This window comes from Bubalus kerabau, chromosome 1, assembly GCF_029407905.1.
Source record: "Bubalus kerabau isolate K-KA32 ecotype Philippines breed swamp buffalo chromosome 1, PCC_UOA_SB_1v2, whole genome shotgun sequence".
Classification (NCBI taxonomy): domain Eukaryota; kingdom Metazoa; phylum Chordata; class Mammalia; order Artiodactyla; family Bovidae; genus Bubalus; species Bubalus kerabau.
The window spans coordinates 51,788,102-51,811,967 of NC_073624.1; the positions used below are offsets into that span (position 1 = coordinate 51,788,102).

The following is a 23,866-nucleotide window of genomic DNA, read 5'->3' on the forward strand; positions in this document are numbered from 1 at the left end:
ATTAATCCTCTTCTCCAGAGCTCATACAAGGATCCAGTACCGCTAGGGCCACAAGAATGAGAAGGGAGCCAGCTCTATACACTCCTAAGTAGGGTTGGGTTCTCCAGCTAAAGCTGGATGGAAACACATGTTTTGGGCTCTAAGTCGATGTGGAGCCTCCTACTCTGCTCTTTCCACTCCATCCTGCCCTCACTCATTCCGCGCCGGATTCCCCCTCTGACTCCTGGAAGACACCGTGATGTCTCCACGCCTTCCGCTAACCCCGCGGGAGGAATCCCCGAGTGCGCTCCGGTTCGCCGGCCCCGCCCTCCTTGACTCCGAAACGCAGCAAGAGCGCACGCGCGCCCTCACGAGGCAGAGCGCCCTCGCGAGCTCCCCGCATCCCCGTGCTCATCCGGGTCTCAGCGAGTCTCAGCCAATGGTGGACGTTCACAGCCCCCGAGGGCGGGGCTAAGCCTTCCCTCACATGGGGCCTCGGCTCACTCTGGGCGCTTTCAGGCAACCGCGATTTGTTGGCCATGAAAAGGGACAGAAGCAAAGTGTCCAGCATCTGGGAGAGGACCGATGGATTTGACATGGAGCAGCTGCCGCCTCCTAGAAGCGACTGAAGTGCAAGCTGATTCCCCAGTCGGAGCGGCTGTAGTAAACACACTTCAGAAACGTGAGGTGCCGGTGGTCACGTGGGGAGTGCGCCCTCCAATGAGGAGCCGAAGGCGGGGCTGAAGCCGCTGACGCGGCGGTGGCGGCGGAGTCACCCGGGCAGCCTCGGGACGGGTCACCGGCCGGCAGCGGTCCAGCGGCCTCGACCACCGCCTTGCGTGCTCTGTCCTCACTTCTCTTACCCGGGCCGAGAGGCAGCGTGGCCGACAGTGACTGAATTCTCTCATCCTTGTCGGTGGCTCGCCTCAGGCGGGGCCGTCTGCTCCTCAGGGGCCGCCTCGGTGGGCGAGGTTTCCGTGCAGAGAACCTCCTGGGGCTGCCCGCGCCCGCGCGGGCCGTGGTGGAATCTCGGGCTTGTGGAACTCGGTCAGCCTCCGGAGGTCCGGGGACCTCGAAGTTATGCGTCTTTTCCAGTCGGTGGCGGCGGGTGCCGGCTCCTAAAGGGCGTCACACTGGGACTCCGCTGACTGGGCAACCTCCATTCATCTTCCAGCTGCGCCTCCAGCGCCCTCTCCCTCTCCAGTCCCCTCCTCGGACTCATCTTTTCCTTCCCCTCCTCTGCTTTCCTCACTCCTTGGGTGCGGCGATTCTCCTGCGTTCGGAGGTGTCGGTTATGAGCTGGACCCTCCTACCGTGAATTTCTCGGCGGAGGAGCACCGCGCTCCCCTCCCTCGCCCCCGGGATGGGGGTGAACGCCGTGCACTGGTTCCGAAAGGGGCTCAGGCTTCACGACAACCCCGCCCTGAAGGAGTGCATCCAGGGCGCCGACACCATCCGCTGCGTCTACATCCTCGACCCCTGGTTCGCCGGCTCCTCCAACGTGGGGATCAACAGGTGGCGGTGAGTCAAAATCCTGTGGGAAATTGATTTCGCTGTTTTAATGAATCAAGACTTTACATGCCATCAGCCAGACCTGAGAATTGAACTCTTGCACCGCCTTGCCCATACTGTTTTAATTATTGCAGGTGCTTTAAGTATTAAATAGAACGGACTTAATACTGAGGCGAGAGAGTTCCGGCAGCCAGAAACACCTTGGCCTTCAGGTGTGAGTTACGTGTCTCTGCGCTCGTAGGAATTCTTTCCCTGGATTTATGGAGAATTCTTAGTGGTGGAGTTAAAGAAACACCCTTCCAGTTCTCAGTGGCCCTTGTGTTGATTTCCTTGGCCTCTGTGGCATTTGGGATTGCGGTCTTTAGTGTTTACGTTTGTGTGTTAACTCATAGTATGGAGAAAATCATTCATTCAGTAGAGTCCCCTCCAAATCTAGTTTTCTTCCACCTTGAGGTTGCCAGAGGAAAAGCAAGGGAAACATTTCTTTGCTCAGCTCTTCCTCTCAACTCCTCCTTGTGGTTGGCTAGACAAAGCACAGTTTTTCTTTCTAGGCAAAGTATAATCCTTCCAGGATTTAGAACGCAGGAAGAAATCTTAGAGAAGCTTTATGATCTTTTCCTGAAATGCCAGGCCAGAGGATTATTAGGCCCCGTGGTGGACATGAAAGCATTCTTTCAACAGAGTATTGATCACCTACTGTATAGCAGGGCTTCCCTTGTGGCTCATCTGGTACAAAATCCCCCTGCAAAGCGGGAGACCTGGGTTCTATCCCTGGGTTGAGAAGATACCCTGGCAAGGGGAAAGGCTACCCACTCCAGTATAATGGCCTGGAGAAATCCATGGACTGTATAGTTTTTGGGGTCGCAAAGAGCCTGACACGACTGAGCGATTTCACTCACTATCACTCACAGCTACAGCTTTAAACACCAGGGATACAGTAATGAATGAAACAAATAGAAATTCTTGTACTTTTCTAGCACATGTCCCAGAATAGTAATGTAGTGATGATAAATGATGTGCGGAAATATAGCTTTTATGTGTACGAGGGAGTGGGATTGGAATCGGGAGTTTAAAATATGAAGTGAAGTGAAGTGAAGTGAAGTGACTTAGTCGTGTCTGACTCTTTGCGACCCCGTGGACTGTAGCCTACCAGGCTCCTCTGTCCATGGGCTTCTCCAGGCAAGAATACTGGAGTGGGTTACCATTTCCTTCCCCAGGGGATCTTACCAACCCAGGGATCAAACCCCGGTCTCCCACATTGGAGGCAGACGCGTTAACCTCTGAGCCACCAGGGAAGCGGGAAAAACTCAGAGAAAGGGACAGTTGAGCAAGATGATGAAAGAAGTAGATTACAAATATCTAGGGAAAAGCATTCCAGGGAGAAGGAACTGTAAGAAAAAGGGCCTGAGGTGGAATATGCTTAACCTTTGGAAGGAGCAGCAGAAGAAACCAATGTGACTGGAACAGAGTGAGAAGAATAGTAGTGTATGAGGTCAGAGATGTAACAGGGCCAGACTGAGTAGAGCTTTATAGGCAGTTGTCAAGATTTGGGCCTTTACTCAGACGAAAATGGGAATAATTTTAAGATTATGAGCAGAAAAGTCATGTGATTTGACTGAAGGTTTTTTTTTTTTTAAACTTCTCTGGCTGTGGTTCTGAGAACAGACCAAAATTGTGGGGTGGAGGTGGACAGGAAGCAATAAGACAGGTTAGGAGTCAATTGCATTCATCCAGGTGAGATATGATAATGACTTGGACCATAGTGATTGTGGTGGACATAGGCAGAAGAAGTCAAGTGCTGAGTATATTTTGAAGGCAGAATTCACAGTATTTATTGACAGATCTGGTGTGAGAGAAAGAGAAGGAATTAGGAATAATTTCAAAATTTGAGAAACTAGAAGGGTGAAACTGATCTTTGCTAAGTGGTCAGTTGAAGAAGCCATTGAGAAGGTGATTTGAGTTTTCTTTTGAACTTGGTTAGTATGAGATATTTATTATGCATCCAAGTGGAGAAAGCAGATAGATAGGTCTAGAGTTAAGGTTAGAGATCATGGCAGGAGGCATAAATTAGAGATTCATCACTTTATAGGTAACATTTAAAACTATTAATCCATTCATTCATTGACCAAATACATGGTATGCATCTACTACGTGCTAGACACTTTTAGGTGCAGGGCATTTAAACAGAATAGCTAAAAAATCTGTGCTGTGTTGAAGCTACATTCTAATAGAGCCATGAGACTATATGAAAACATTATGTAAATTTGTGTAGGTAGAAAAGAACTGAGCCCTGGGTACTTGAATGTGTTTAAATTGTGAACCTGTGGAAGAAGTAGCATAGGAGTTTGAGAAAAAACATCTGGTAAGATAAGAAAACCTGAAGATAATGGTGTCATAGAAGCCAAGTAAAGAAGGAGAGCGGCTCAAAGAAAATGTTTGACCTTTGTCAAGTTGCTCGTCATGTGAGATGAGGACTGAAAATTAAAAATCATATTTAGCATTTTGAGATCATAATCTTGACTAAAGTGGTTTCAGTAGTGTCAGGCTCAAAAGCCTTTTTGGACTGGCTTGAGAGAGGCGGAGAGGAGAGAAGGTGGGGATAACTCACATAGATAGCTCTTTTAAGTTTTCCATTGAAGGGGGATCAGAGAAATGGTGTAGAAGAAGGTGAACTCAAGAGAAGATTTTTTTTTTTAAGATGAGAGAAATTACAGGATATTTGTGTTCTCATGGAAATAAAACACCAACTGTATATAAAACATTTTCATTAGCAGAATTGGTGTCATCATTGATTCTGGAAAAAGATAATACTGTTATATATTCTAATCTATTCATATCTTAACAATAATATAGTAATAAGTCTCTCTTCATAATATTGTTAGGAGAATTAAATTAGTTAAAAGATGTAAAATGCTTAAAATGTGAGTGGTACTAGGAAGTGCTTATTTGCTGTTTATTCTTAAATTGAAAGTCTTAGGTAAATAGTATCTACTTAAATGCCTACAGTCAGTTTCTTCTAGAGTACTTCATAAGTTTATGACAACTAGTCTATTGAGTCCTGTAAATTAGGGGTTGTGTATTACTTAACTTTGTACACCCAACAACTCATATTGCTAACTAGTGAGTGAAATAAAACTGATAAGTATAGGAATCCCTTGGATAGCAAGGAGATCCAACCAGTCCATCCTAAAGGAAATCAGTCCTGAATATTCATTGGAAGGACTGATGCTGAAGCTGAAACTCCAAATACTTTGGCCACCTGATGTGAAGAACTGACTCATTGAAAAAGACCCTGATGCTGGGAAAGATTGAAGGCTTGAAGGGAAGGGGATGACAGAGGATGAGATGGTTGGATGGCATCACCGACTCAATGGACACGAGTTTGGGTAAACTTTGGGAGTTGGTGATGGACAGGGAGGCCTGGCATGCTGCAGTCGATGGGGTTGCAAAGAGTCAGACACGACTGAGCGATTGAACTGAACTGAGAGGAATCCCATATTTTCCTTTTTAAAAAGGATTTTTTTTCACTACTAAATATTGCCCTTGATGAGTAATAGATAGGTAAAGATGTAAATAATGAATAGAGACAGACTTTCTTCCACTGATGACTATATAAAAAGGAGGGACAGAATTTTAGACTTTTCTCTCAGCATCAGATTCATTGCTTTCATATAGTGGTAACTCAGTTACTGTTTGTTAATGAAATGACATCCTGGAGTCAATAGTTTTATGTTTAAACAACTTTGCTACCTTACTTATTGACCATAGAATAAGGTGCAAACTCCTTAACTTGGCATTCAGGCTATCTTGTGGGTTTTGGTCTTCTTTCCTTTGTATCATTTCCTTTAAGTAACAAAATTTCCTAGATTTTTGGATTTAACAGAAAAACAGATTTTAAAAATCTATTTTGCATATAAGAAAATTAACAAAATTATCTTTTGATGTTGCTGTAATTTCATTTAAAAAAGGTACTTTCTAAAGCAACTAGAGAAAGGACAAGTAAAACCCAAAGTTAGCAGAAGTAATAAAATCATAAAGATCAGAAATAAATGAAATAGAGACCAAGAAAACAATAGAAAAGATCAATGAAACTAAAAGGTAGTATGTTGAAAAGATAAACAAAATTAACAAACATTTAGCCAGACTCACAGTATATTAAAAAGCAGAGACATCACTCTGCTGACAGAGGTCCGTATAGTCAAAGCTATGGGTCTTTCAGTAGGCATGTACAGGTGTGAGATTTGGACCATAAAGAAGGCTGAGTGCTGAAGAATTGATGCTTTCAAATTGTGGTGCTGGAGAAGACTCTTCAGAATCCCTTGGACTGCAAGGAGATCAAGCAGTCAATCCTAAAGGAAATCAACCCTGACTATTCATTAGAAGGACTGATGCTGAAGCTGAAGCTCCAATACTTTAGCTATATGACGTGAAGAGCTGACCCTGATGCTGGGAAAGATTGGGGGCTGGAGGAGAAGGGAGTGACAGAGGATGAGATGGTTGGGTGGTATCACCAACTCAATGGACATGAGTTTGAGCAAGCCTGGTGTGTTGCAGTCCATGGGTTGCAAAGAGCCGGACACGACTGAACGACTAAACAGCAACAACAAACCAGACTCATCAAGAAAAAAAGGGAGCGGGTGCAAATCAGTAAAGTTAGAAATGAAAAAGAAGACATTACACCACAAAAGTACAAAAGACTGTAAGAGATTACTACAAGCAACTGTGTGCCAATAAAATGAACAGCCTAGAAGAAATGAGCAAATTCTTAGTAAGGTGCGAATCTCCCAAGACTGAACCAGGAAGAAATAGAAAGTACAGCAGAACAAGTTATAAGTACTGAAATTCAGTCATTGATTAAATAACTCCCAATAAATAAAAGTCAAGGACCAGATGGCTTCACAGGCAAATTCTACCCAACATTCAGAGAAGAGTTAACACTTATCTTTCTGAAACAAATCCAAAAATCTAGAAGAAACTCATCCAAACTCATTCTGTGAAGCCACCATCACCCTAATATCAATCAGAAAAAGGCACCACCCCCAAAAAAAGAAAATTATAGGCCAGTATCACTGATGAACATGGATGGAAAAATCATCAACAAAAGACTATTAAGCTGAATCCAACAAAACATTAAAAGGATCATACACCATGATCAAGTGGAGTTTATCCAGGAATGAATAGATTTTTCAATATCCACAAATCAATCAGTTTGATACACCACATCAACAAATTGAAGAATAAAAACCATATGATCATCTCAGAAGATGTAGAAAAAGCTTTTGATAAAATTCACCATCCATTTATAATAAAATCCCCCAGAAAGTGGGCATAGAAGGAAAATACCTCAACATACTAAAGGCCGTATATAACAGACTCACAGATAGCATGTTGTTGTTGTTCAGTTGCCCAGTCGTGTCTGATTCTTTGCAACCCCATGGACTGCAGCACGTCAGGCCTCCCTGTCCTTCTAGCATACTCAGTGGTAAAAAGCTGCTTTTCCTCTAAGACTAGGAACAAAACAAGTATGTCCACTCTCACCACCCTTATTCAACATAGTTTTGATGACACAAACAGATGTACTTAATGGTCTTTTTGTTTCCATACAAATGTAAAAATTTTTATTCTAGTTCTGTGATAAATGCTATTAGTAATTTGATAGGGATTGCACTGAATCTGTAGAGTGCCTTGGGCAATATACTTGTTTTGACAGTGTTGATTCTTTCAACCCAAGGATACAGTAAATCTTTCCATCTGTTGGTGTCATCTTTGATTTCTTTCATCAGCATCTTATAGTTTTTGGAGTACATGTCTTTTGCCCCCTTAAGTCAGTTTATTCCTGGGTATTTTATTATTTTTGATGCAATAGTAAATTTGATTGCTTTCTTAATTTCTCTTTCTGCTCTTTTGTTGTTAGTATATGAAAATGCAATAGATTTCTATGCATGAATTTTATATCCTGCAACTTTTATCCTATTCATTGATCAGCTCTAGCAGTTTTCTGGTAGTGTCTTTAGGATCTTCTAATTTGAAAAGTTACATGAATCTAGTGCTCATAGCAACACTGTTTACAGTTGCCAAAATATGGAAGCAACCTAAGTGTTCATCAGCAGCTGAATAGATAAAAATGGATAAAGAAGATGTGGTACATGGTGTGTATATACACACACAAAATTGAATACTATTCAGCCATTAAAAATTCAGAAAATTTGGTGTTTGCAATAACATAGACAGACTTGGAGGGTATTACATTAAATGAAATGTCAGACAGAAAGAAATGCTATATGATATCAGTTATATATGGAATCTAAAAAATACAACAGAGTAGTGAATATAACAAAAAATAAACAGAATCACAGATATAGATAACAAAAGAGTGTTTACTAGTAGGAAGGGAGAGGAGGAGGTAACAACTATTGAGTGTAAGGTACACTGCGAGGATGTATTGTACAACATGGAGAAAATAGTATTTTGTAATGATTGTAAATGGAGTGTAACCTTTAAAAATTGTATAAAATAAAGTAAATGCCTTAAAAATCCCAATTTCTTTATCTGTACTCTATTTTATAAACTTCGCTCTTATTTTTTTAGCCATATTATTGTCATGCAGAAGAACCCAAATGAACTTTGGCCAACTCAGTATAATTGACAAATTTGAAACTGTATATATTTAAGATATACAATATGATATTTTGATATATGTATACATCATGAAGCTCATTTTTGATTATTCTGTTTCACCTTGTATTTAACCCTGTCCTCTTTTTAAGTTGCTTCCAAACAACATTTAAACATGCTTAAAACCAAATTCTACAAAAAGATAAAGAAATAACAACAAAAAAACAAACAGGAACAAAACCTACCCTTGACATTCCTCTCCTGAAGCTTTATTTCTCAATTCCTTTATAGCCACACTTCCTGAACAAGAATGTCTAACACAAGCCAGTCTAATAATGGCTGACTCCATATCTTTATCTCCTGTTCAACCTTGAACCCACTCTAAACTTGGTTTCACTCCCACCTTCACCAAAACTGTTTTCATTCAAAGGATACTTTAAAACTTCATTCCTGGACTTTTTAATTTTTGACACATTTGACCATACCACCCTGTTCTTCCTTCTGCTTTGGTTAGAGGACTCTCCTGTGTTTATTTTTCTGCCAGAGTTGTTAGCAACCTTCCTTTACTTCCGTTTCTCTCTTTTCAACCCTTAAGTGCTGCTTAAATCTGTAGTCTCTACCCTCTTTTCATCATTTTGAGGTAATCTTCTCTCTTCATAAAGTCGGTTACCATCTATATGCTCAGAATTCACAAATTAGTATCCTCAGCCCAGATCTCTCACCTGATCCCCAGATATGTATCCAATATAATATTTCCTCCATATTTGAATCTTATGGAGGGTTTATTACCCTAAACTCAATTTGCTGAAAACCAAGTTCATCTTTTCCCTTACCTCTTTCTCAAAAACAAAAATCCCAAACTGACTTTTCTTGTGTTTCCTATCTTCATAAATAACATTGCCATTTGCCTAGTTGCTCATACAGTTTACATTGCCAGAAGAAATATCAGTAACCTCAGATATGCAGATGACACCACCCTTATGGAAGAAAGTGAAGAGAAACTAAAAAGCCTCTTGTTGAAAGTGGAGAGTGAAAAAGTTGGCTTAAAGCTCAACATTCAGAAAACGAAGATCATGGCATCTGATCCCATCACTTCATGGGAAATAGATGTGGAAACAGTGTCAGACTTTATTTTTGGGGGCTCCAAAATCACTGCAGATGGTGATTTCAGCCATGAAATTAAAAGACACTTACTCCTTGGAAGCAAAGTTATGACCAATATAGATAGCATATTCAAAAGCAGAGACATTACTTTGCCAACAAAGGTCCGTCTAGTCAAGGCTATGGTTTTTCCAGTGGTCATGTATGGATGTGAGAGTTGGACTGTGAAGAAGGCTGAGCACCGAAGAATTGATGCTTTTGAACTGTGGTGTTGGAGAAGACTCTTGAGAGTCCCTTGGACTGCAAGGAGATCCAACCAGTCCATTCTGAAGGAGATCAGCCCTGGGATTTCTTTGGAAGGAATGATGCTAAAGCTGAAACTCCAGTACTTTGACCACCTCATGCGAAGAGTTGACTCATTGGAAAAGACTCTGATGCTGGTAGGGATTGGGGGCAGGAGGAGAAGGGGACGACGGAGGATGAGATGGCTGGATGGCATCACTGACTCGATGGATGTGAGTCTGAGTGAACTCCAGGAGTTGGTGATGGACAGGGAGGCCTGGCATGCTGCAATTCATGGGGTTGCAAAGAGTCAGACACGACTGAGTAACTGAACTGAACTGAATTGTGTATTAATTTATTCAACAAATAAATGTGTGTTCCTACTGTGTGCCAGGCTTCCCTGGTAGCTCAGTTGGTAAGGAACCTGCCTGCAATGCAGAAGGCCCCGGTTCGATTCCTAGGTTGGGAACATCTGCTAGAGAAGGGATAGGCTACCCACTCCAGTATTCTTGCGCTTCTCTGGCTCAGCTGGTAAAGAATCTGCCTGCAATGCAGGAGACCTGGGTTCAGTCCCTGTATTGGGAAGATCCCCTGGAGAAGGGAATGGCTACCCACTCCAGTATTCTGGCCTGGAGAATTCTATGGACTGTATAGTCCATGGGGTTGCAAAGAGTCAGACACACTGAGTGACTTTCACTTTCACTATATGCCAATCACTTTGCTAATTTATCTGGATAAAATGGTAGTCAACAGATAAATTCTCTGTCTTCAGGGTGTTTACAACGTAGGAGGGATATATTCAGAAATAATCACAGAAATACATTTTTCTGTCTCCATTGCCACTTTAGTCTATACTACTATCTTTTTGCATAGATTTTTCATAGTTTATAAATTATTGTTTGCTCTTCTCTGATTCCTCCTTTACACAACAACCAGAATAAACTTAAAATTGCCAATATGATCATGTCCTTTACTAATTTTAAACCTTCGATGACATTTATTTACCTTTACATAAAGGTTCAAATGGGGCTTCCCTAGTAGCTCAGCTGATAAAGAATCTGCCTACAGTGCGGGAGACCTGGGTTTGATCCCTAGGTTGGGAATGAAAGGTTGTTGTTGAATCACGCGAGTACACCAGGATTCTTGGCCCCTGGAGGAGAAGAATTCAATCCGGGGCCAGAGACGAGGCTTGATCACTCAGAGCTTTTGTGTAATAAAGTTTTATTAAAGTATAAAGGAGATAGAGAAAGCTTCTGACATAGGCATCAGAAGGGGGCAAAAAGAGTACCCGCTTGCTAGTGTTAACAATAAAGTTATATAATCCAAAGAATATCTGGAGGTTGTAAAGACCTCATCAGACCTTCTCCCATAATTTACATTTTAAGATAACACTGTCCTCAGGCAAGATACATCCTTGTAAAGACCAGGTCTACTCCCATAATTAACATTTTAAGATAACAGAAGGTTTAATCCAAAGACTGTCCTCAGGCAGGATACATTATTGTTATATAATCCTAAGGAATGTAGAGAAGGAAAAAAAAGTTTGTCCTTTCTTCCTCCTTGAGAATTCCAGACCCCTCTCTCCTTGGGAACCCCTAGACTCCTTATCATCCTGCCTAGGAAATGACTCTCTCATTTATAGAATGAGAACGACGCCCCTTTTCCCTAGGCAACGTAATTCTCCTAAAAGAAAAGGGGGGAATGAGAGAGTCATTTCCTAGGCAGGTTGGTAGGAAATCTAGGGGTCCCCAAGGGGAGAGGGGTCTCCAAATGGAGGAAATAGCCTGCAAGTGTCAGACATTTTTATCTCTCTTAAGCGGCAGGAGGAAACAAACTAACAATATTTTTTTCCTTCTCTATACAAATTTAAAGGGAGGTTTCTCTTAAAATACTGTGTTGCCATAATGACACCTGGTTTCGCCTGAAGTTAGCTATTCTTGAGCCTAGAGATAACCAATGCCTTTTTCTTATGGAAATGCTTGTCTTAAGCTATGCTAATGTACTATGCCTTTACCCCAAACTCTGTCTCCAAGTTGGTTCCGCCTCTTGGCCCAGAACCTACTTGACAAACCAGTATGTTATACTCAGATACTGTTCCCCTAATCTATGTAAATGAAACTATTTGTATGGTGGTTTGCCCTTCTTTAAGATTCAAGTTAATCATTTTATGGCCCCAAATAAACCATTTGGTGCCAAGATTATCCCAAAATGCATCTTATGGGTGAGGGGCCTGGTGCTATTCTGAATTTTAAGACATTCCTTTCTTTCATTAACAGACTGCTAGTGACTATATAACATCCAGCTGAAGACTAGCAGGGGGGTACTCTTTCTGCCCCCTTCTGATGCCTATGTCAGAAGCTTTCTCTATCTCCTTTATACTTTAATAAAACTTTATTACACAAAAGCTCTGAGCGATCAAGCCTCGTCCCTGGCCCCGGATTGAATTCTTCTCCTCCGGGGGCCAAGAATCCCGGTGTATTCGCGTGATTCAACAACAACCTTTCAGGAAGATCACCTGGAGGAGGACATGGCAACTCACTCCACTATTCTTTCCTGGAAAATCTCAAGAACGGAGGAACCTGGTGGGCAACAGTCCATGGGGTCGCAAAGAGTCAGACACGACTAAGTGACTAAGCACACACAAAGGTTGAAAAAGCCATAGCATGGTTTAAAATCTCTGTGTAATCTGGTCTTCTGCTTCATTTCCCAGCCTCTAGGGATTGCTTCACTGAGGCATTTGAAGCCTTGAAGTAGGAGATGGATTTTATTAAACAGAGGAAAGAGGGACGGGAACTCCAGACTGAGGAAATAACATAAGGGAAGGTTCTATATTTTGATACTGGTGAGAAGGTTGATGTAACTGAATCATATGGGTGCATAAAAAGATAGGTGTTATTTAGTATTCTTTTGGTTCAATGCTTTAGATGGTTGCCTTACTCAAATGGGCTTAAGCAGAAAGAGGGTTTATTGCCAAGTGTAATTGAATGATCCAAGGGAAATTGGCTTCATACATGGCTTGATGCTAGGGCTCAGAAGGGCTGAAGTCTCAGCATCTCCAAATTTTACTTATTCTACATTGGCTTTTCAGGCAATCTGTCCTCTGGTGGTAAAATATAGCAATAACAATAGCAGATATAGAGTAAAAAAGCATTTGCATCTGCCCCCAAAGTGGCAGCAAAAGTCTGTGGCACTTCAGTGGCTCTGTTTGGGCCAGTTCTGAATCAATCATTGTGAACCTGATATCTGAGCTGAAGTTGTATGCCTCAGCTTGACTGAGCTGAAGTAGAATAAGTAGGAAGTAGGTGGATGCCCTAAAACAACAGAGGTCTATTATATGAAAACTCAGATCAGAAAGTAGGACCAAGTCAGAAAAACTTTGACTCCGTTTAGGGAAATATAACTTTGGCATCTGAGTGAAGGATGGAGGAAAGAGACCCAAAAACAGTGTGGAAACTTTATCAGCAGTTCAGTTGAAAGATAATACAGACTTGAATTAGGGAAAGGGCTGTAAGCAAGGGGAAGGTTGAAAGAGAATAACTGTAGAGTTGCAATAGACAGTTTAGGTGACTGTCTGTAAAAGGCAGTTTTCATAGTGGAGTGTGAGGCAGAGAGTAGAATATAAGATTCTCATGTTATATGCCTCTTTGACAATTAGACATTAATTAAGTTAGAGAACACAGGCATATATCATATTTAGATGATCTATCTAAATATGTATCACCTAAGCTCATGATGAATTTGATGTGCTGCTAAGGTACCAGCATGGGAAATGGAGAAAATAGAAGTTCAACTTTGGGGATCACAGACGTTAGAGCTGTGGTCATGGGAATAATTCCTATACAATTAACAGGTTAAGCATAACTGATGATACTGGATGGAATCAGACCCATCAGTACCTTGAAGAATGCTGTATTTAAGATGAATAGGAACTGGTGAGACTGAAGAAAATCAGAGAAGTCAGGAGAATGATGTATCATGGAAACCAAAGGTGGTAAGAATTTTCCTTCATTGTGCTAAAGAAGGCAGGTTAGAATGAGTTTTGACAGTTACGCAAGAAAAATTTGTCAAAGACTTGAAAATGGGCAGAAGAAATTACTGTGTATCTGAATGCCCTAGATGACTGTGTATCTGAATGGGCATTGGACTCTCTAGGACCTAGAGGGCCCTCTAAGAATTATATTACTTTGATTTAGAGATATGTATTTTTGTCCTTGGTTGACTAGACTGTTTTACAACTCTGCAAAAAGGGGCAAAAGTTAAGTTGTAGAAAACCAATAATGGAACAAACGTTTCCTACCCGTACCAGTGCAGTTATTTCTGTTCATGCCATGCAAATGAATTTCATAGACTGGACAATATAAACCTCTGAGAGTCAGATTCTCATTTGAACCAGATTTAATATCTTAGTGGTTGCTTCATTTATTAATGAGTTAAATAAAACCTTTCTCATATTCATTTCATGTCTGTATGAGAGTCTACTGCAAGGAGATTAAACCAGTCAATCCTAATGGAAATCAATCCTGGATATTTATTGGAAGATGTGATGCTGAAGCTGAAGCTCCAGTACTTTGGCCACCTGATGCAAAGAACTGATTGATTGGAAAAGACCCTGGTGCAGGGAAAGGTTGAGGGCAGGAGGAGAAGGGGACAGTGAGGATGCGATGGTTGGATGGCATCACTGACTCAAGGGAGGGTCATGAGTTTGAGCAAGCTCCAGGAGATGGTGAAGGAGAGGGAAGCCTGGCGTGCTACAGTCCATGGGGTTGCAAAGAGTCGGACACAACTGAGTGACTGAATAATGAGAGTCATGATTTGACCATTTTGCAAATTATATTTTAACTGTTACAAAGGCCTTTGGTAGACTTGGAGAAAGCAGCTTTAGTGTAGTTGTAAGGACAGATATCAGACTGTGTAGGATGTTACAGAAAGTGTGTATGTGTGTGTCTGGCTGGTGTATGGGAGGATGGTGATATTTGAGGGACTGGTGGAGAGAGTTTTTATGGGAGAAGTAAGACAAGCTGAAGCCCTGGGTATTTTTTGGAAGGAATGATGCTAAAGCTGAAACTCCAGTACTTTGGCCACCTCATGCGAAGAGTTGACTCATTAGAAAAGACTCTGATGCTGGGGGAGAGGATTGAGGGCAGGAGGAAAAGGGGACGACAGAGGATGAGATGGCTGGATGGCATCACCGACTCGATGGACATGAGTTTGAGTGACTCCGGGAGTTGGTCAGGGAGGCCTGGCGTGCTGCGATTCATGGGGTCGCAAAGAGTCAGACACGACTCTGACTCTCAGCGACTGAACTTAACTGAACTGGCAGGGCACAAAGATGAAGGTCATAATTTTTTCCCATAAAGAAACTTTCATACCACTCAAGGACAAATAATTAGAATATAGGATGTTAAATAGGACTTCTGTAGAAATATTCTGAAATATCTGGAACTCCTCCTCTCTCAAACCAGTATTTCCCTTCCTCCTCCCTCCCATATATTCCCCTTCACCACCTCTATCCTAATCCCTCCTCCCCTCTACCAGGGTTGTCTCTCTTCTGTGCTAAGATTATCCTAATATGAAGAGGGAGGTACTAAAAAATAAAAGCCTTCTTATCTGATATCATTGTCTTTGAAAAAGACAAGTATAAAAAAATAGCATAAATATACATTATTTTGACAGCTTTTGATGTGGAGTGAAATTCTAGGTCTCAATTCTCTCTCTTCTTTATCTTCATTTGCTCCTTAGGTGATTTAACCTAGTCACATGCTTGAATACTTCGTGCATGTCCTACCCTGACCTCTATCTTGAATTACAGACCTAGGTATCCAGTTGTTTTACTCAGATTTCAAATAAGCATCTTAAACTTAATTTTGCCTCCCTCTCTACCACCTTCCATGGTTTCTCTGTGTCACATATGGCAACATCCACCTCATTGCTCTGCAAAAACCTAGGAACCATCTTACCTTCATTAGTTTTTTCCCACTCACAACCCTGTCTCTAGTCTTTCTGAAATTATTATGGCTTTTCCTTCAAAATCCCATATTCATTCAAATTTCACACTTCCACTGCCATCATACTTTCCAGGTCACCAATATTTCTTGCAGGATTACTGCAGTAACCTCCTAACTTCTCTACTTCCATCTTTATACCTTCTTTCTCAGTCTGTTCTGAGTGGAAGCCAGAGTAGTAGTTTTAAAAAACCTTAATCAGATTAGGTCATTCCTATGCTCTAAAGCCTCCAGTTGACTTCCAGGGTATTAACAGTTTTGCTTCTCTGTCTTTCAGTCACTAAGTCGTGTCTGCCAGGCTTCCCTGTCCTTCACTATCTCCCAGAGTTTCCCCATCTGTTTGCCAAGCAGTGATGGGACTGGATGCCATGATCTTAGTTTTTTGAATGTTGAGTTTTAAGCCAGTTTTTTAAAAATTGATTTATTTATTTTAATTGGAGGCAAATTACTTTACAATATTGTGGTGGTTTTTGCCACACATTGATGTGAATCAGCCATGTGTGTATATGAAACATTCTGAATCCCCCTCCCACCTCCCTCCCCACCCCATCCCTCTGGGTTGTCCCAGAGCACCAGCTTTGCGTGCCCTGCTTCATGTATCGAATTTGCACTGGTCATCTATTTTACTTATGGTAATATACGTGTTTCACTGCTGTTCTTTCATATTGTCCCACCCTCTCCTTCTCCCACATAGTCCAAAAGTCTGTTCTTTACATCTCTGTCTCTTTTGCTGTCTTGCATATAGGGTCGTCATTATCATCTTCCTAAATCCTGTGAAAATGAAGTCACTCAGATATGTCCAACTCTTTGCAACCCCATGGACTGTAGCCTACCAGACTCCTCAGCCCATGGGATTTTCCAGGCAAGAATACTGTAGTGGGTTGCCATTTTCTTCTCCAGGGAATCTTCCCTACCCAGGGATTGAACCCAGGTCTCCCACATTGTAGGCAGACACTTCACCGTCTGAGCTACCAGGGATATATATGTGTTAATATACTGTATTGGTGTTTCTTTTTCTGACTTACTTCACTGTATATAATAGGCTCCAGTTTTATCCATCTCATTAGAACTGACTCAAATGCATTCTTTTTTATAACTGAGTAAATACTCCATTGTGTATATACATCACAACTTGCCTATTCATTCATCTGCCAATGGACATCTAGGTTGCTTCCTAGTCCTAGCTATTGTAAATAGTTTAAGCCAGCTTTTTCACTCTCTTTCACCTTCATCAAGAGGCTCTTTAGTTCCTCTTTGCTTTCTGCCATAAGGGCAGTATCATCTGCATTTCTGAGGTTATTGATATTTCTCCTGGCAGTCTTGATTCCAGTTTGTGATTCATCCAGCCCAGCATTTCGCATGATGTACTCTGCATAGGAATTTAATAAGCAGAGTGACAATATACAGCCTTGATGTACTCCTTTCCCAATTTGGAACCAGTCCACTGTTCCATTTCCAGTTCTAACTATTGCTTCTTGACCTGCATACAGGTTTCTCAGGAGTCAGGTAAGGTGGTCTGGTATTCCCATTTCTTTAAGAATTTTCCACAATTTGTTGTGATCCACACAGTCAAGGCCTTAGCGTAGTCAGTGAAGCAGAAGTAGATGTTTTTCTGGAATTCTCTTGCCTTTTTTATGATCCAACGGATGTTGGCAGTTTGCTCTCTGGTGGCTCAGACAGCAAAGAATCTATGTGCAATGAAGGAAACCTGGGTTTGATCCCTGGGTCAGGAAGATCCCTTGGTGAAGGGAAAGGCAACTCACTCCAGTATTCTTGCCTGGAGAATTCAATGGTCAGAGGAGCCTGGCAGGCTACAGTCCTTGGAGTCGCAAAGACACGACTGAGTGAATAACACTGTTAGTCATTAGGGAATGCAAAGCAGAGCCACAGTGTGAATTTACTTTACACCCACTAGGATAGTTATTGTAAAACTTCTTTTAAAGGAAAATAAGTATGGGTGAGGATGTGAAGAAATCTGAACCCTCATACATTGTTGGTTGGAAGTGTAAAATGATATGGCCACTGTAAAAATTGTTTGGTAGTTGCACAGAAAGTTGTAAACAGAATTTCTCATGGCTGTGTTATGACTCATACCATGTAACCAAGCAGTTTCACTCTTAGACTACCAGGAGAATTGAAAGCAGGTATTGAAACAAAAAATTTTTTGTGAATGTCCATAGAAGCTCAGTGCACAATCACCAGAATGTCTATCAACTGATGATGGGTAAACAAAATGTAGTATATCCATACAATTGAATGTTATTTAGTGGATAAAAAGGAACTACGTCTTGGATGAATGTCTAAAACATTATGCTAAATGAAAGAAGTCAGACACAGAAGATCATACATTAAATGATTTCATTCATATGCAATATTCAAAATAGATAAATCCATAGAAACAGAAAGCAAATGAGTGGTAGCCAGGGATTAGGGAAGGGAGAAATGGAGAGTGATTGCTTAATGGGTACAATGTTCCTTTTGGGGTGACGAAAACGCTTTGAAACTAGAAGAAAGATAATGATTATGCAACATTATGAATTGAACTAAATGCCACTAAATTGTACACTTTAAAATGAGTAAAATTATGTGATATGTATTTTACCTCACAAAATTACAAATAGCTTTCTTACATATTAGAGATTGGCTAACTTTTTGTATAAGGGCCAGATGATAAATATTTTAGATCTTACAACTTCTGTTATAGCTACCCAAATTTCCTCCTGTAGCATGAAAGCTGCCATAGAAAATATGTAAATGAAATGAACATGTCTGTGTTCCAAAAAAACTTTATTTACAAAGCAGGCAGCTGGATTGACCCATGGCCTTACTTTGCTGAGCCTCTGCTACATATACAGAGCCAGGTAGAAAGTATCATAGTAAGAAAAATCCTATTTTTTTTTTTAATCCTATTTTTAAGAGCAACAAAGAGAGATGAACAATACCCAGTGATAACTTGAATTCAGATACAAAGAGATTGTTGATTAGATCTTAGCTTTTATTTTTCTTGCATAGCTCTTCAGTCTTTTTATCTCATTCTTCTGTTCTATCATTTTGTCTCCAAGCATTTGATAAATTTGGAGAAGGCAATGGCACCCCACTCCAGTACTCTTGCCTGGAAAATCCTATGGACGGAGGAGCCTGGTAGGCTGCGGTTCATGAGCCTGGTGGGCTGCCGTCTATGGGGTCGCACAGAGTCGGACACGACTGAAGCAACTTAGCAGCAGCATTTGATAAATTAATTTGATATTCTTTTTAAGTTCATCTGAAGATGCAGATCTTTTTGGCAGATTTTTCTTCTTGTTGCTTGTGTTCTGTTTTTATATTAATATGCTGGGTTTTGTAGTTTTTTGCCTGCTCTGGAATTATTTTTGTGTTATTTACATTAACATTGTCATGTTTCTTCTTTTGATTTTATTTATGTTTAATGTGGGGAACTATATTTTACTTTTATAAACATTTAAAATGTAGTAAAAATCACTTTTACCCAAAAAAGTTGGTAAAATCACTTTTATACATCTCTTGAGTTTTAATGCACAGAACATTACAACCATCACCAAAATCAAGATCCAGAATGGTTCCATCATTCCTGAAAAATTCATGCTATCCCTTTGTATTAAAACTCCCCCCCTACCCCGTCTTAGCCCTTTAGCAACCACTGATCTATTTTGTGTTTTCCAGAATGCCATAGCATGTTGCCTTTTGAATTTGACTTCTTTTATGTGTGTGTATGTGCTCAGTCAGTCATGTCCAACTCTCTGCAATCCCATAGACCATAACCCACCAGGCTCCTCTGTCCATGGAATTTTCCAGGCAAGAATAACTGGAGTGGATTGCCATTTCCTCCTCTAGGGTGTCATCCCCACCCAGGGATTGAACCCATGTCTCCTGCATCTCTTGCATTGGCAGGTGGATTCTTTACCACTCAGCCACCTGGGAAACCCCTTGGCTTCTTTTACTTAATATCAAACATGAATTTGATATTCATCCATGTTGTTGTAGGTAGCATTAGTTCATTTCTTTTCATTGCTGAGTAATATTCCATTGTATAAATGTACTACAGTTTATCCATTCCCCAGGTAATTGACTATTTGGATTGTTTCCAACTTTGGCAGTTACAAATAAAGCTACTGTGTAGCAAAGAGTTAACATAACAGGCCTAAGATTGCTGTTGCTAGGAAGCCTGTTTGCAAGATTGGCTCTTGGCTATTGTCTGGAACTTGGATTTTGAGAGTGTTCCCACCATTCTCTAACTGATGAGGGTGATTTATGTGCCTAAACTCTATGCTAAACACCTTCTTTCCTTAAAAAAGTATGGAATTTTGGTACATGGTATAAGCTACTGTGACTATGACCAGCCCCCAATAAAACCTTGTACTCCTGTGTCAGGGAAGTTTCACTGGTAGATAGGACTTCACATACACTGTCATAAATTCATTGATGGAAGGATTAAGTGCATGCATCCTGCTGGGAGAGGACTCCTGGAAGTTTTCATCAGGTTTCCAATTTTACCCCATGTGCCTTTTTCCTTTGCTGGTTTTGCTTTGTTTCCTTTCTCTGCATTAAATCTTAATCCTGCTGCTGCTGCTGCTGCTGCTAAGTCACTTCAGTCGCATCCGACTCTATGCGACCCCATAGACGGCAGCCCACCAGGCTCCCCTGTCCCTGGGATTCTCCAGGCAAGAACACTGGAGTGGGTTGCCATGTCCTTCTCCAGGCAATCCTAATCCTAAGTATAACTAATTATATGCTGAGTCCTGTGAGTTCTTCAAGTGAATCACTGAATCTGGGCATTGTCTTGGGGACCTCCAGCATAACCACTATAAACATTCACATACAGGCTTTTTTGTGTAAACATGGTTTTCATTTTGCTTGAGCACATATCTAGGGGTGAGATTGCTGGGTCTTATGGTAAGGGTTTATTTTACCTTTATTAAAAACTGCCAAATTGTTTTTATACCATTTGCAAATGCAAATTGTACCATTTTGCATTTCCACTAGCTATGCATGAGCATTCAAGTTGCTCCTTATCCTTGTCACCATTTGGTATTATCAGGCTCCCCCCCTCCCATTCTGATAAGATGTAATGGCATCTCATTGTGGTTTCAGTTTGCATTTTTATGTACTTATTTCTCATATCCGTATAATATTTAGTGAACTGTATGTTCTAATCTTTTGTTTTTTTTTTTAATTGGGTTGTTTTTTATTGTTGAGTTTAAAGATATTCTTTACATATTTTGGATCCAAGTTGTCAGATGTATGATAAATGATTTGCAAATATTTCTTCCCATGAGTAGATTATCTTTTCATTCTTTTAACAGTGCCTTTCAAAGAACAGTTTAAAATTTTTAAGTAAAATTCTGTTTGTTAATTTTTTCTTTTATGGGTTATGGTTTTAATGCCATGCCATATGTATTGTCTTTGCCTAATCCAAAGGTGCAAGGATTTCTCCTGTGTTTTCTTTTAAAACTTTCATAGTTTTACATTTTATATTTAGGTCTTTGATTTGTGTTTAGTTAATTTTTGTATAAGGTGGTGGTGTATATCAAAGTTTATTTGTTGCATATGGATCTCAATTGGTTCCAATACCATTTTTTGATAAGACTGTCCTTTCTCCATTGAATTGTTTTTACACCTTTGTCAAAAATCAGTGAGTGTATGTGTATTCATATATAAATGAATTTATTTTTGGTCTCTGTCTTCTGTTCCATTGATGTATATATCTGTCCTTTCATTGAAAACCATACTATCTTGAAATCACATACTGTGATTTCTCCAAATTTGTTCTTTTTCAAAAAAAATTTTTGTCTATTCTTTTTCCTTTGTTTTATAAATTTTACAATTAATTGGTCAGTATTTACAAAAAAAATCCTGCTGATTGATTGAAAGTGCACTGAGTCTATAGCTCAATTTGGAAAGAATTGACATCTTAACAATATTGAGTCTTTCAGTCTATAAACATAGTATATCTCTCCATCTATTTAGGTCTTTTTTTTTCCATGTGTCTTATAGTTTCAGCATGTAGACTCTGGGAACTGTCTTCTGTTTTGTTAAAGTACGCATGTGTTCTAACTCCTTCCCTATTTATTTGAAACTATTTATTGTTTCCCTGGAAACTATACTTGGAGCTGAAACATTGCATTTAATCTACTTCTCTTTACTTGGTGGCATTGGTGTGTGTGTGTGTGTGTATGTGTAGGTTTTGCTTAAAGGACAGCTCCATTAGACTAAACCTTTTGCTTTAGAACTGAGTTCTACTGTGTGTTAACTGGTGTTAAAATTCTATACTGGGGTCTTTTCTATCTAGATTAGGAAATACCTTTTCTTATGGAGGCATATTGTCAGGTTTTGAATTGTGAATCTTCCTCAATTTGGGGCCCTCGAACTGTTTTCAACATTTGAAGTCTGCCATGGTTGTTTGATTCTTTAAACAAAGTTACTTACCTCTTTGCCCAGGGCCATTTGTTTCTCCCCAGGCAAAAAGAAGCAGTTTGACGGCAATAAAGAGTGGAATTCATTGAAGAAAGATAGGAAAGAATGGAAAATTAATTTTTTTAAGAGTCAAGGTGAGACCCTCTGAATTCCTTCATCCAAAATCAACAGTTGCTTACATTTTGGCACATTTTCATTCATATTTTTTCCTTGCTATGTTTATCTTTCTCAAAGTTAAATATTCTTACAGTTTGAACTGTCAGAAAATGCTAAGGCTCTTTAGAAAAAAGCAGAACATACTCATTGTTGACCCTTCTCCAGTCATCCTCTTCTCAACTCCCACAAACACCTGTTGGAATTTTTATTTGAATTGTAGTGTATTAAATCTATATATGAATTAGGAGGAATTGATGTCTTGCCCCATTGTATCTTTCACTTCATTCTATAGTATATTTCTTCATTTACTTTGTTTATAGCTAAAATTTTATTGAAAGATATTTTTCTCCATTAAAATCTTCTGTACTTTTGTTACATTTATTCCTAGAATCTTCATGTTTTCTAATGCTGTTGGATATAGTATCCAACTTTAATTTAATCCAAACTTTATTACTTTAAAAAATAAAATGATTTATTTGTTAGGAGAATATAGAGGTGATTTATATACATTAATGTTTACTTCTTATTTACCTAGAGAGTGTCAAATTTTCTAAGTATACATCATATCATCAGAATAATGGTATTTTGTTTCTTCCCTTACATTCCATCTAACTATGTTCTGTTTATTTGGTATTTATTTGTTTAGCTGATTGGTGTTTGTTTGTCTGACTGCACTAACTAGGATCTCTAAGAAGTATAGAAGTGGCCGGAGAGTAGTAGCTTTTCTTGTCTTAGCCCACTTTTTAAAGGGAATCTTTTAATATTTCTCCATTGAGTTTGCTTTTTGCTTACATTTTTCATCAGTAGCTTTTTATCAGAATAAACCAGTTAAGAAAAATTATTTCTAAGTTTCTAAGAATATGTTCATATAGGTGATTAAATTTAATCAAATACCACAAATATATTCTATGACTTTTAGATTTTATTTTGAAAAGGATAAAATATAATATACTTAATTTTTCAAAGCCTAAAGTAGAACTTTCTGGAGTTATTTCTCCACTGATCTCCAGTAGCCTATTGGGCACCTACGGAACTGGGGAGTTCATCTTTCAGTGTCCTATCTTTTTGCCTTTTCATACTGTTCATGGGGTTCTCAAGGCAAGAATACTGAAGTGGTTTGCCATTCCCTTCTCCAGTGGACTACATTCTGTCAGACCTCTCCACCATGACCCATCCATCTTGGATGGCCCCATATGGCATGGCTTAGTTTCATTGAGTTAGACAAGGCTGTGATCCGTGTGATCAGATTGGCTACTTGTCTGTGATTGTGGTTTCAGTCTGTCTGCCCTCTGATGCCCTCTCTCAGCGCCTAATAACTCCAGAAAGAATGAAAGGATGGAGCCAAAGCAAAAACAACACCCAGTTGTGGATGGAACTGGTGAGAGAAGCAAGGTCCGATGCTGTAAAGAGCAGTATTGCATAGGAACCTGGAATGTTAGGTCAGTGAATCAAGGCAAATTAAAGTGGTCAAACAGGAGATGGCAAGAGTGAACATGGACATTCTAGGAATCAGCAAACTAAGATGGACTGGAATGGGTGAATCTTAGCTCAAATGACCATTATATCTACTACTGTGGGCAGGAATCCCTTAGAAGAAATGGAGTAGCCATCATAGCCAAAAAAAGAGTTTGAAATGCAGTACTTGGCTGCAATCTGAAAAATGACAGAATGATATCCGTTTGTTTCCAAGGCAAATCATTCAAAATCACAGTAATCCAGGTCTATGCCCTGACCAGTAATGCTGAAGAAGCTGAAGTTGAACGGTTCTATGAAAATCTATAAGACCTTTT

The 23,866-nt window shown here is 40.0% G+C and overlaps 1 protein-coding gene across 4 annotated transcripts in view; it reads left to right on the forward strand.

Moving 5' to 3' along the window:
- Window positions 1-444: 444 nt before the first annotated feature.
- The window catches only part of CRY1 (cryptochrome circadian regulator 1), a 95,690-nt gene continuing 72,268 nt past the window's right edge, over window positions 445-23,866 (forward strand). For 2 of the 4 annotated variants that reach the window (XM_055574823.1, XM_055574817.1), the window contains exon 1: window positions 450-1,500. In XM_055574823.1, the coding sequence (XP_055430798.1) occupies window positions 1,343-1,500 (158 nt within the window). In that variant the 5' untranslated portion in view covers window positions 450-1,342. Of the gene's footprint in view, window positions 1,501-23,866 lie in introns of all 4 variants that reach the window. The other 2 variants (XM_055574829.1, XM_055574813.1) reach the window with 2 other exon arrangements.